General features: G+C 48.0%; 1 protein-coding gene across 1 annotated transcript in view; it reads right to left on the bottom strand.

The window, feature by feature from the left end:
• LNX1 (ligand of numb-protein X 1) overlaps window positions 1-13999 on the bottom strand; it is a 94998-nt gene that overhangs the window by 72067 nt on the left and 8932 nt on the right. Inside the window, 1 exon segment of the mRNA XM_078862994.1 lies at window positions 3637-3980. Coding sequence (XP_078719120.1) covers window positions 3637-3979 — 343 coding nt within the window. The 5' untranslated portion in view covers window position 3980.

Below are 13999 nucleotides of genomic sequence, written 5' to 3' on the forward strand. Positions count from 1 at the left end.
CAGACGGCCGCAGAAGGGCATCTGAAAGCGCGCGATGCGGTGGCCGCCTTTGTTTGATGGCGAGCCAAAAATCCGCTGCTGCGAGGATGACCGGGGTTTGCGTGATGGTTTATGCTCCTTGACAAGATCAGCAAGGGTATTGTGGTTCATTTGTGGAAAGCACTTTGTGTGAAATGCCAAGTCCTCGCTTAACATGCGGTGATCACACGATAACGAGTTGTTGCTGCGATCACGCGGTTCTTCCACGCGGGAAGACTTTTCGAACGAAGCGGAGCGGTGCACGGTGATGCTGCGGAACGCGCGACGCCGTAACGCGGTGGATCACGAACTACTTTCTTGCGCTGTGCATCTGGTGCAGCACGTGGAATGATACGTAGGGTGAACGGTGCGCACGCTCATCTCAGGTCTGTGTCCCGCAGCCACGGGACGGCTGCAGGCCGATGGTGTCGTGCAAACGCGATTCAAATTTGCATTGTTTTTATTTATTTACATATGCCACTTTTCAGGAGCGCATCTCCCGCGGTGTTCAACGAGGAATCGCTGTACACGTTGCCGAGTTCATGCCCCCATTTATTTGCCATGACACTTAGAAGAGAGATGTTTACTACCTCGCCTGGTATACAGGAGGTCGTGCGTTCGCTCCCAACCCTGAGGCCTGCTGTATATTTGGAGTTTGCATGTCTCTCTCTCCGTGGTCGTGTGAATTTTTCTCCGGGTCCTCCGGTTTTTCCCGTCCACATTTAGAATCGACGTGTGTTCAAGAGTATTTGGCTATTGCTATATTTATTTTCTACCTGCGTGGCTTTACCGAAAAGACCTAAGAGTACGAATCCTTGCAGTCACGAAAGCTTCAAATCTAGAATTATTGATATCAATTTCCACATGGTGATGAGCCACTTCTCGTTGAGCCATTCGTTGTGATGGCCGGGCCGCTTCTGAAAAAGAGCTACGCAGTTCGGTGGGGCATTAGTTGGTCAAGTAAAAACACTCGTCTTCTTGGTTATTTCGGTAAAGTAACGTAGAATGGAAATAATAAAATAAAAAAAAGTATTTAATTATTTTTCTTTTTCTTATTTTATTATTTCCATTCTACGTGACTTTACCGAAAGAACCAAGAAGATGAATCCCTGCAGTCACGAAAGCTTTAAATCGAAATTTAATAACACTCGTGTTTCACACTCTTTGGGTCTGTCGGGCAAGTCACGTGAATACGAAATTAATAGATCACGACGTTTCGATCAAAACACAAGCATTTGTCTTCAGGCAGGAAACATAATCCAGCAGCGGAACTGCTGAACCACCTGAGGACGACCGCTTGTGTTGCGATCGAAACGTCGTGATAGATGATTATTTTTTGTTTTATTTTCTTTTTCTACCTGACGTGACTTTACATTATGAGTACTACCTGCGTGCCGCTTTGTATGCGTGTGTGTTTGGCTTGGGTGCCAGAAACACACAGACACACACGCACACTCTTCACACACACGTACATAATCTTCACACGACGTGTTTGGCAACTGGCACGCCGATGAAATGTGAATTTATTGTCATTTTATCCCTCCTCTGCCACCCAAGCTGCACCCACTCTGCACATGTGTGTACGTGTGTGCGTGTGACAAGGTCTGAAATAGGCCTGAGATGGGTGCATCAAGGTAGGTGGGTGAAGCTAGAGATGGTCCAACCACAGAGGCTGGGGCAGTGGACACCCAGCCTGTCAATACAAAGACATCCATCCTAGTAATGAAATTCAGAGAGTCAGTTAACATCGGTAGAAGGGATGGAAACATCATAGCAAGTTAAGACTTTACCTGGTTAATCACCTCCTTCAATGATTGCTCAATTTGTGTTTCAGCTTAGTTTTACGTACTTAAAATGCCAAAATAAAAACTCACATGAACTCACGCGGAGTGTCTGAGCGTTGCAGTGAGATTTAGCGAAGGTGACTTACTGCGCCGGCCAGCGGGAGGGAGGGAGGGAGTGAGGGAGGGAGGGAGGGTGGGAGAGAGGGAGGGAGGGAGGGAGGGTGGGTGGGAGGGAGGGAGTGAGTGAGTGAGTGAGGGAGGGAGTGAGGGAGTGAGTGAGGGAGGGAGTGAGGGAGTGAGGGAGGGAGGGTGGGAGAGAGGGTGGGAGGGAGGGAGGGAGGGTGGGTGGGAGGGAGGGAGGGAGGGAGGGAGTGAGTGAGGGAGGGAGTGAGGGAGTGAGTGAGGGAGGGAGTGAGGGAGTGAGGGAGAGAGTGAGTGAAGGAGGGAGTGAGGGAGGGAGGGACGGAGGTCACGCGGGGCCAGAGAACTTGGGAGGTGACTTACTGCGCCGGCCAGCGGGAGGGAGGGAGTGAGGGAGGGAGGGAGAGTGGAAGAGAGGGAGGGAGGGAGGGAGGGAGGAAGAGAGGGAGGGAGGGAGGGAGGGAGGGAGTGAGGGAGGGAGGGAGGGTGGAAGAGAGGGAGGGTGGGTGGGAGGGAGGGAGTGAGTGAGGGAGGGAGGGAGGGAGTGAGGGAGTGAGTGAGTGAGGGAGGGAGTGAGGGAGTGAGTGAGGGAGGGAGTGAGGGAGTGAGTGAGGGAGGGAGTGAGGGAGGGAGTGAGGGAGTGAGTGAGTGAGGGAGGGAGGGAGGGAGGGAGGGAGTGAGTGAGGGAGGGAGGGAGTGAGGGAGTGAGTGAGTGAGGGAGGGAGTGAGGGAGTGAGGGAGTGAGTGAGTGAGTGAGGGAGGGAGTGAGGGAGTGAGGGAGTGAGGGAGGGAGGGACGGAGGTCACGCGGGGCCAGAGAACTTGGGAGCAACGACTGGCGCTAGAAAATGTCGGGTTAACGAGCGACTCCGGTGGCAAAAGCTGGCAAATCATTAACAACGACGGCGATCGCAAAAAAACAGGCCAAGCCACTAAAGCGCGCCGAGTCACATGAACGCAGCAACCTCGAGGGCCATGCCGACAGCTGCAGCCAGGCTAATGAATTAACCTCCACGTTTGTTTGTTGTAGTACAGAGTTAGACTGATGGCCTTAATCTAAGTTGTATTGTGGTTGTTGCTGTTTGACTTGCATCCCACTGGGATATTTGCACAGGGTTGGTGTACGGTGATTTTTTCTGCAATATTTTGCTGTCTTTTCTTGGATTTTCTGTTTGCACTCAGTAACATATTCACTTGAAGATGTTTTCATGTTTTTGTTTTTTGTTTGTTGCGGTTGCACCCGATTCAAGAGCCGAATGGCTCACAGGGCTATACCTAATAAATGAACTTTGAACTTTGAACCTGTGTTCCACCAGCCCTCCGTGCTGTCGGCTCCCCGCTCCCACCTCGCGCCTGTTGACTACCTCGCCTCGTATGCAGGAGGCCGTGGGTTCGATCCCGACCCCGATGCCTGCTGTGTATTTGGAATTTACATGTTCTCCCCGTGGCCGTGTGGACTTTGCTCCGGGTTCCTCCAGGTTTTCCTTCCACATTTAGAAACACGCGTCTTAAGAGTATTTTCTTGCTATACATCTCCACGCGATAAGCCACTTCGTTGAGTTATCATTTGCGGTGGCCACGTCGCTTCTGAAAAAGCGCTACATGGCTCAGTGGGGCCTTACCTGGTTTAACAATTTTTTTTAGCTTTGGTTATTTCAACGCCCGTGCTCGCCGCTCGCCGGACAAAGACCCACCGTGGGCACGGGTCGTCCGCGCGCGAGCCGCGATCCCGCGCAGGCACTCGCGGCAGTAGGTGTGTCCGCACGGCGTGTCCAGCGGGCCCAGCAGCGGCTCCAGGCACACGCGGCACGTCAGGTCCTCGTCCACCTCCTGGCGGTAGTCGTATGCGTGGCCCTCGGACGGGCTGTGCCGCTGGGCGCACGCCATGCAGAAGTCGGGCGCCTCCCAGAAGCGTGCGGCGGCGTCGCCCCCCTCCTCCTCCTCGTCCTCCACGCGGCAGGCGGACTCCGAGTCGGACTGCAGAGCCTCCAACTTCTTGGCCAGGCAGCTCATCTCTATGGGGGGCTGCTCACCCATGCTAAAGCGAAGCGAGCGAGACGGAAACAAGGGGGGAGGAGGAGGACGAGGAGAGGTTTGTGTGAGGGCGTGGTGCTCGCCACCCACCCCCGCGTGTGCAGTGCCGGCCTGCTGTGGTGCTGCTCGCTAACAGCACTTGGCCCCAACAGTCCGCGAAGGCTATACGGGGGATCGTTGTCTTTTTAAATCCTTTATATTAAGTTCACTTGCTTGCGCGCTTACGACCGTGCAAATCTTTCGGTCGTTTTTTAACCCACTTCCCGTGATCCAATCGAGCTGACATTTTGCACACAGACTCGTTGTGCGTGACAATTTATTTTCGTGAAAATTTTTTTCCAAAATTTTCCACTTTTTAGGAAACATTTTTTTTCATATTTAATTTAAAATACCAATGTGATAAAAATGAAACTCTTGCTCAAGAAAAACAGAAATGAATAATAAAATAAAACCGATGCCACACATACAAAGGATTTATAGTGAAAAACTTTGTTTTTACGGGTTAATTTTGTGTGTGTACGTCTGCGGTAGTGCAACGGTTAGCACGCCGCGCTACGAACCCGGCGACCGGGTTCGATTCCTGCTCACGGTCAACGCCAGTGACGCTTTATCTGTACCTATCCTGGGCCTCGCCTAGGTCGATTGAGCCTCAAATGAGTACCTGGTGCAGTGCGGGTAAACATCGCCACTAGCGAGACAAAGGTGGCCAGGCGTGGTGCTGGCCGCCCCACCCCCTCGCACGCCATGCCGGCCTTCATAGCTGCTACTCGCTAACAGCACTTTCCCCCAACAGTGTATTAAGGCTACACGGGTGACCTTTGTCTTTGTTTGTCTGCGTAGGACGAAGACAGCGAGTGCGTGGTGTAGTGGTCAGTTCGATTCCTGGCCATGGCGAACATGATTATCGGTGGTCATTTTGTGAATGCGTCCTGACCCTTCCCCCCCCCCCTAGGTTGACTCAGACTGAAGGAGCCGATGCTGAGCGCAAAACATTAGCACTGGAGAGAAAAAGGTGGCCGGGCGTGGTGCCAGCAGTAGTTGCTCTAACAGCCTGAGAAGGTTATACAGGGGACCTGTATCTTCATGCATCTGTGCCAATCATCAACATCATCATTGTGATGAGCGAGTACTGCAATGTCAGTACAATTGTCATCAATCGTCACCATCTAGAAAGTAGTCCACAGCCTCATCATCATCATCCCAAATTATTATCATTCAGTATTGTAGGTACACGTAACTTTAAAAAGCATCAAACACATGCACGTTTGTAGTCGTGATCATCGTCATCATCTTAAAACGAAACTTCTATTGGATCGGCGCTTCTCTGCAATGATGACCAACATCATCATCGTCGTCATCAGCAGGCACCAAGTTTGGTCATCATCATCATCGTCATCGTCATTATGACACGGCCATTGTGAACCCCATGCCAACCAGCCACCCCCGGCACACAGGCCCACTGTATTTGTATATTTGTGTGCGCGCGCCGCGTTCGTCATTACGTAGCTGCTACCGGATCGGCGGCATTTTTGTGCAAGTCAAGTCTGGCTCAGAGGTGGTCGCCCTGACTTAAATAAAAAAAAACTACCGCTTTTTTTGTGGTGTTTTTTTTTGCCATTCATCAGGTGACCTGGACAGATTCAAGATTTCAATTGAAAGTGGTGCGTTCGTCGTTCGGGGCAGTGGTGGAATGGCCCCGTGGTAACGGCGTTTTGACGCTTTTTGACGCATAGCTTCGCGGTTCGCCCCAACGCGGCCGCCCCGGTTATTACTGCGGGTCTACCAGCCCAGAGCATACGCGCGAGTTCTACGTCCCGCGATGTCATTCGCCGTCGTGTGCCAGTGACATGCACCCAAAATTTGCCCCAAAAAAATGTTACATCCTGCAAATTACGCGATGTAAATATGCATAGCAATCAGCAGCACTGACGTTTACACTCCGCATCTAGATGCTCATTTACGGCTGAGTTGATCTAGGAGTGGCCCAGAAGAGGTTCACTTGCCACTGACGTTCTTCATACAGAGGAATCAAACCCAATCCACAAAGCAGGCTGCACCACCGCTCCCCACACGCGCGTGCACGCATGCGTGGATGCACGCATGGACGCGCGTGAAAAGGCAAGTGCTGTCACAGGTGGGCAAGACACAGGTAATAAACGTCTGCCACAGGCACCAGAGGCTCATGCTATTATGGAATCCATTATATAATTGGCAATAGCTTAGCGACTAATTTGCTTGCTAATTCGTTAACTCTCAGCGCCCATCGCAGGACCAGGCCCCTCTGGGTGAAGCTTGGGTTAGCCGAGCCACCGGACGATGTGCGGCGCGGTGCGCTCACAATGCCGCACAGAGTCGGGCGGCTAAAACGCGGCGAGTTTGGCACGCCGGTGAGCAGAAGGTGGTGACATCCGCCAGTCATCTCAAGTGAGAGTCAACCCTGAACACCTGGGTCTGTTCCTTGACCTCCTGCCGACAAGCCTACCTTACTTCACGTGGCCTAAAAGTGCACCTAGCTTGGCACAAGCGCTATGGCGACGTCACCGCCACCAAGTTTGACGTTGATAATTGGGTTTTTACCCTTTTATCTGGCAACAAAACTGACACCTTTATTTACGAGGAGTCATGTTTGGATTGACCACAATACCTACAGTCGGAATGCAAACAAAAAACATAACTCTGATAATATATGCACTGTCCTTGAAGTTGATTGGACCACACCTGAGACAGCTTTCCTTAGAGCCTAGTCTCACATGATGTTGGACCAGATGACGCCAAAAGGCGCACAACTCAAAGACAATGCACCATCAGAGTATGAGAGCTCGGGGTAAGCATTTACACCATTGGAACCTCATTTGCCAGTAACAAAATATGATAATAATTTTTTTTTACCCTTTTATCTGACAATCAACTTCAAGGACAGTGCATACATTATCAGAGTTATGTTTTTTGTTTGCATTCCGACTGCGGTATTGTGGTCAATGCAAACATGACTCCACGTAAAAAAAGGTGTCAGTTCTGTTGCCAGATAAAATGGTAAAAAACCAATCATCATATTTTGTTACTGGTAAATGAGGTTCCAATGGTGAGGTTTGACGTTGTTTGCGTGCGTGTGTCCGGATTGCTATGACTTTATTGACATTGAGCACGAGTTCGGAGTGCCGTCTTACTCTCATGAGCTTTTTAAAACGAATAAATATGCGTTGCATAACAATTATTTGCGGGTCCCAGAGGCGGAAGCTTAATCCTCCCCTTTGGTTCCGACGCTGGGTGTTATGCAGGAACACACGGATCGCTTTGCTCGAATTGCAACGAATCCGCGTTATGTAACCGCACGCACCGCACCGTGCCAATAGCTGGAAATGCCATCTTGATAACGCGTTTGTAGACAGCGCCAACGGATGTCGAGTGGGTGGGTACAAGATATGCAGGTTTCCTTTGCTCTGTGTATTGGGTTCGTTGAGCTTTCGCGATATGATGCTGCTAACCAATTTATACCCAGAACCTGCTAAATGCAGGTTGAATTCACTCGTATGCGGCTATGCGGTTGGACGTGGCACCATTGTGTGTGTACTGTGTGTGTGTAGTGTGTGTGTAGTGTGTACTTTGTGTGTGTAGTGTGTGTGTGTAGTGTGTGTGTGTACTGTGTGTGTACTGTGTGTGTACTGTTTGTATACTGTGTGTGTGTACTGTGTGTGTACTGTGTGTGGTGTGTGTACTGTGTGTGTGTACTGTGTGTGTACTGTTTGTATACTGTGTGTGTGTACTGTGTGTGTGTACTGTGTGTGTACTGTTTGTATACTGTGTGTGTGTACTGTGTGTGTACTGTGTGTGGTGTGTGTACTGTGTGTGTGTACTGTGTGTGTACTGTTTGTATACTGTGTGTGTGTACTGTGTGTGTGTACTGTGTGTGTACTGTTTGTATACTGTGTGTGTGTACTGTGTGTGTGTGTAGTGTGTGTACTGTGTGTGTACTGTTTGTATACTGTGTGTGTGTACTGTGTGTGTACTGTGTGTGGTGTGTGTACTGTGTGTGTGTACTGTGTGTGTACTGTTTGTATACTGTGTGTGTGTACTGTGTGTGTGTGTAGTGTGTGTACTGTGTGTGGTGTGTGTACTGTGTGTGTGTACTGTGTGTAGTGTGTGTACTGTGTGTAGTGTGTGTACTGTGTGTGTACGTGGTGTGTGTATACTGTGTGTATGTACTGTGTGTGTGTGGTGTGTATACTGTGTGTGTACTGTGTGTGTACTGTGTGTGTGTACTGTGTGTACCGTGTGTGTGTACTGTGTGTGTGTACTGTGTGTGTGTAGTGTGTGTACTGTGTGTGTGTACTGTGTGTGTATACTGTGTGTACCGTGTGTGTATACTGTGTGTGTATATTGTGTGTGTACTGTTTGTGTACTGTGTGTGTGTACTGTCTGTTTGTACTGTGTGTGTGTAGTGTGTGTACTCTGTGTGTACTGTGTGTATGTACTGTGTGTGGTGTGTGTACTGTGTGTGTGTACTGTGTGTGTACTGTGTGTGGTGTGTGTGGTGTGTGTACTGTGTGTGGTGTGTGTACTGTGTGTGTGTACTGTGTGTGTACTGTGTGTGTACTGTGTGTGGTGTGTGTACTGTGTGTATATTGTGTGTGTGTACTGTGTGTGTACTGTGTGTGTGTACTGTGTGTGTACTGTGTGTGTGTACTGTGTGTGTGTACTGTGTGTGTGTACTGTGTGTACTACTCGGCAGTCAACTGTCTCGTGCGCTTTCGCTTTGTGTGCGCCCATTTTTTTGGAAAGCATCTACTACTACCGCACACAGCGAGGGAAACCAGTATTTTATTTAAATCATCCCTTGTGTAAGTTTAACTGCACAGCAACTATGGGTCATTTTTGTTCTCATACCCATCATTGCAATGGGAGTTAGTCCATGAGCCTCGTTCCTCAATAACTTAAAAGAGGCAATTAAAAACAAGATGGCAACAAACCTTGCACAGACAATCCCCACCCTATCCCTCAATAAAATATACCTTAATCCGAATTACAATTCCACGTCGGTCTATATATTCTAGTGAAATAGTGGGCATATTTATTTCATATATATAGAGAGAGAGGCAGTCACAGGCAGAGGAAAGAATGAGCTTGGACATGAACACGGGCAGGGAATCGACAGCACAAGATGGCGAGGGAAGGGAGTTCAAAGTTCATGGCGCCGCGGTGGCGAGATGTTAACTACCTCGCCGAGTAAACACAGGTCGTAGATTCAATCCCAAACCTGACGCCTGCATATTTAGAGTTCGTATGCCTCTCTCTCCCCATGTTAACTACCTCGCCTGGTACGCAGGAGGTCGTGGGTTCGATCCCGATCCTGACGCCTGCTGTGTATTTGGAGTTTCCGTGTCTCTCTCATCATCATCATCATCACGGTGGCTAGGACATGTTAACTACCTCGCCTGGTATACAGGAGGTTCGTGGGTTTGAGCCCGATCCTGACGCCTGCTGCTGTATATTTGGAGTTAGCGTGTCTCTCTCTCGTCATCATCACGGTGGCTAGGACATGTTAACTACCTCGCCTGGTATACAGGAGGTTCGTGGGTTCGAGCCCGACCCTGACGCCTGCTGTGTATTTGGAGTTTCCTTGTCTCTCTCATCATCATAACGGTGGCTAGGAGATGTTAACTACTTCGCCTGGTACACATCAGGTCGTGGGTTAGATCCTGACCCTGACACTTGTAGATTTGGAGTTTGCGTGTCTCTCATCATCACAATCATCACGGTGGCTAGGAGATGTTCACTACCTCGCCTGGTGTGCAGGAGGCCGTGGGTTCGAGCCCGACCCTGACACCTGCTGTGTATTTGGAGTTTGCGTGTCTCTCCCTTGTGGTCGCGTGGATTTTTCTCCGGGTCCTCCGGTTGTTCCCTCCAAATATAGAATCAACATCACGCGTTTAAGAGTTGTATGGCTGTTGCTATACATTTCCACACGATAAGCCACTTCGACGGGCTATCATTTGTAGGCAGGTCGCTTCTGAGAAAGAGCTCTATAGCTCAGTCGGCCTGACCTGGTAAAATAAATGTTTTATATTTCTAGTTTTTAGTTAGTAGACAACGAGGCAGCAGAGGAGAATGAGCGACCTCCCCCACTGCACAGTGAGAGACTGGGGGCTTCATCTAAAATGTATTCTTTATAAAGAGAATATTACGCAATACAGAAAGAGTTTATGTCTAGCTTGCAAAACAAGTACAGTGTGAACTTACACAACTGACTTTTTAAAATCTATCTCCAGACTACCTAATTGGAATATGTGACGAAGCCTTTGCCGTTGAAGCACCAACGTTTTGGGACAGCCCTGTTTCCTCCCTTAACATCGTAAAGCTTCCTTCAAAAAAGAAATATGATTAGTGGCAGATACAGGCAGCCACATTTGCAAGTGCGATTTGTAACTTTTGAACCTGACCCGCGTATCGAAAGTTCAATTTGAATGTGCGACGTAATTGAAGGATGGTGCGTTGACTTGATGTGGTCTGGGACTGTTGTTGTTGTTTTGCTGCCTTGCCCCAAGCTTGCATTTGGTGTTGAAAAATCAGCAGGGATTTATGCACTTATGCAATTTGTACTTCCGAAATGTATTTAAATGTATCGTCTTTAGTTTTGTTTTGCTGGTGTTGACGTAACTTGCTAACCCCCCCCCCCCCCCAGCTGCTACTGGACATCTGTGTAAACGAGCTTTATAACTCATCAGATTCCTCCAGGATCCATACAGATCCTGATTCCGAACTACTGCAAAGAACTCCTAATTCTGCCCAAACAAATATCATGTTTGAACGGATAGATTGCACAACTCTCTTGATACAGTTTATAACCGGGACAAATACAATCATTACCTTGCCATTCATCTTGCAATGTCGGTCCTACGTTGGCCTGTGGATGGAACCGTCAGACCAACGTTGTTCCAACATTCAAAGTTCACTGAATTTTGGAAGTACAGATAGTCCCCGAGTTACGATGGTCCCACTTACGATATTTCGATCTTAAGATGGCGATAGCGATACGACGAAATTGTAAAATATTTTACATTTCGCGTGGCAGGCAAACGCAGCAGGTACGATGCTGTACGTTAGGACGCTGCCGGGATTGTACGCATCAACCGCCTGTCTATGAAATTGCAGTTCATACAGGTAGGCTAAGAATTTACCTTTTTACTTTACATTTTACTGTGTAATACAGTATTGTAATTAATAAATACATACGGTATATAGTTTATACAGTACGCTACTGTAAATTGCTGTTTTGCTAAATTATCACCATTCTTTAAGGCTCCTGGGTAGGCTAGGCCATCTTCGACTTACGATATTTTTGACTTACGATGGGGTCGTCGTCGTAACGCATCTCCATCGTTAGTCGAGGACTACCTGTATATGTGATAAGCACGACATCTACGAAGCAGACACTGCTGTGCAATGCACAATGCATGGCTCTGGATCGGTGGCCTTCATTCCAAAGCTCGCGGGCCACTGGCTCGTGACTTGTGGCCCTCGACAAAACACAAATGTGAAAACACCCCCCCCCCCTCCCCCATCATCATCGTGGTGCTGTCAAACCCCAGTGGTTTCAAATGTGTGGCGGCCCTCACACAGATGATGTCTTATCGGCGGAGGTGGCCACCCTCTGAAAACTATACCGACTGTAATCACCCAGGAATGTCTGTCCTTAACGCTCGTGACGTCACTCCACGTCGACAAGCCCCCCTCATTAATATTCATGAGCAGGTGACGTCCTCCAAATGGACACCCGCCCCACCCCTCCTCATTAATAATGAGTGGATGACGTCACTCAATTTGGAGTACTCCCCCCCCCTCACTAATAATCATGCACAAGTGACGTCACTCCACATGGACCCCTCCTCATTAATATTCATGAGCAGGTGACGTCTTCCAAATGGACACCCCCCCCACCCCTCATTAATGAGTGGATGACGTCACTCAATATGGAGTACTCCCCCCCTCACTAATAACATGCGCAAGTGACGTCACTCCACATCGAACAGCCCCCCTCATTAATAATCATGAGCAGGTGACGTCACTCCACATGGACTCCCCCTCATTAATAACATACGCAAGTGACGTCACTCCACATCGAACAGCCCCCCTCATTAATAATCATGAGCAGGTTACATCCTCCACATGGACACTCCCCTCCATTCATAATAATTAGCGGGTGACGTCACTCCACATGGGGGGGGGGGCGAAGCGCCTCCTCCCCCCTCCTCGGCGTCAACTGACAACCGTCACTACAAAGGCAGAACCCTCACGTCACGTGATCTCCGTCACGCTGTTGAGACATCGAAGTAAAAAGGACGTCTTCATGAACAAGGGATTATAACCTTTAAATGAGATAAGTCTGTGTCACCGCGGCCTTACACATTGCACACGCATTGATGCAATGAATATCACGTCGCGGTCTGCTTTTCGTTTGCAAGTTTCAGATTTACTGTGATACACCCGTCCAAGGACGGGCAAAAGGCGAGTTAGTGAAGAACACTGCCCAAAGACTGATTACTAATGGGACACAAACTTATTAATTGTTAATGAGAATTTTTTTTCATGAGAATCAGTATTGGCGGAGTGATAACCTGGTCCCTGCCATGGAAACATACCGGGGTGGGGCCCAAAGATCGAGACACAGAGGGTCACCTTATTTTAACACATCACAAAGGGTTATTTAATTTACCTTAACACGTGTTCAAACTGACTTCCACGAACATTAATGCACGAATGCTTAAATTCTCTAATTTAGGACTTTTTTTTGTTACAGCGTCCAAGTGCAATGTTTGAATATTCGTCAATTATGTTTAACCGTCTCAATTCAATCGGGGTTCTTGGTCGAGTTTTGTAAATGATGGATTTGAGATGATCCCACAGAAAGAATGAGAAAAATTGATATTAATAATAATATATATTTAAAAACCTTAAAGAATAAACAATTTAAATGAAATAACCCTGTGTGTCCTAACTTTTGGGCCACCCTCTATAATTTCAACCAATGGCTTAGAAGCTGCCTCATTGACTGTTTGAGTAGCGACACATTCTTGACGTTCTGCAATCTGACTCATACATTTTAATACTCACACAACTGATCAATACAAAAATGTCAACCGTTTGTATATTTAACACGTAGCCTTTCACAACCAATATCATCCATAACACAGGTTCTTTTGCGGTGAGATCGCGTGAATATATAAATGTGCCGTTAAACCCACCACCACCCGACACAGCCAACTAGTAAGGGGCTTGTCACGTAAACAGCACGTGGCCAATTCGTCACTAGTACAGCACTAGTGTATAGTGTAGTGTATAGTGTAGTGTTATAGTATAGTGTATAGTGGTGTGTAGTGTAGTAAATAGTAGTTTATAGTCGTGTATAGTGTAGTGTATAGTAGTGTATAGTGGAGTGTATAGTAGTTTAGTGTAGTGTATAGTAGTGTATAGTGTAGTGTGTAGTGTAGTGTGTAGTGTATAGTCGTGTATAGTGTAGTGTATAGTGTAGTGTATAGTAGTGTATAGTGTAGTGTATAGTAGTGTAGTGTATAGTAGTGTATAGTGTAGTGTATAGTGTAGTGTATAGTAGTAGTGTAGTGTATAGTAGTGTATAGTGGAGTGTATAGTAGTGTAGAGTGTAGTGTATAGTATAGTGTAGTGTATAGTGTAGTATACTAGTACAGCACTAACCGGTGTGTTGGAGAGCCAAGCCACAACATTTACAATCGGAGTACGACGTTTCGCCACTAATTACAACCAGCTTCATCAGGCGACAGCCAGATTTGTGGAGAAGTCCTCCTGTTTCGTTCGTTAAAATAAGGTACGAGACGTCGTACTGAGATTGTGAATGTTGTGGCTTGGCTCTCTAACACACACCGGTGTGCTGTACTAGTGACGAATTGGCGTGTTGTGTTTACGTGACAACCCTTACTAATTGGCTGTGTCGGGTGGTGGCGGGGTTGACAACACATTTATATATTTACACGATCTAAACCATAAAAAACT

The sequence above is a fragment of the Lampetra fluviatilis genome, chromosome 15 (genome assembly GCF_964198595.1).
Source record: "Lampetra fluviatilis chromosome 15, kcLamFluv1.1, whole genome shotgun sequence".
Classification (NCBI taxonomy): Eukaryota; Metazoa; Chordata; class Hyperoartia; order Petromyzontiformes; family Petromyzontidae; genus Lampetra; species Lampetra fluviatilis.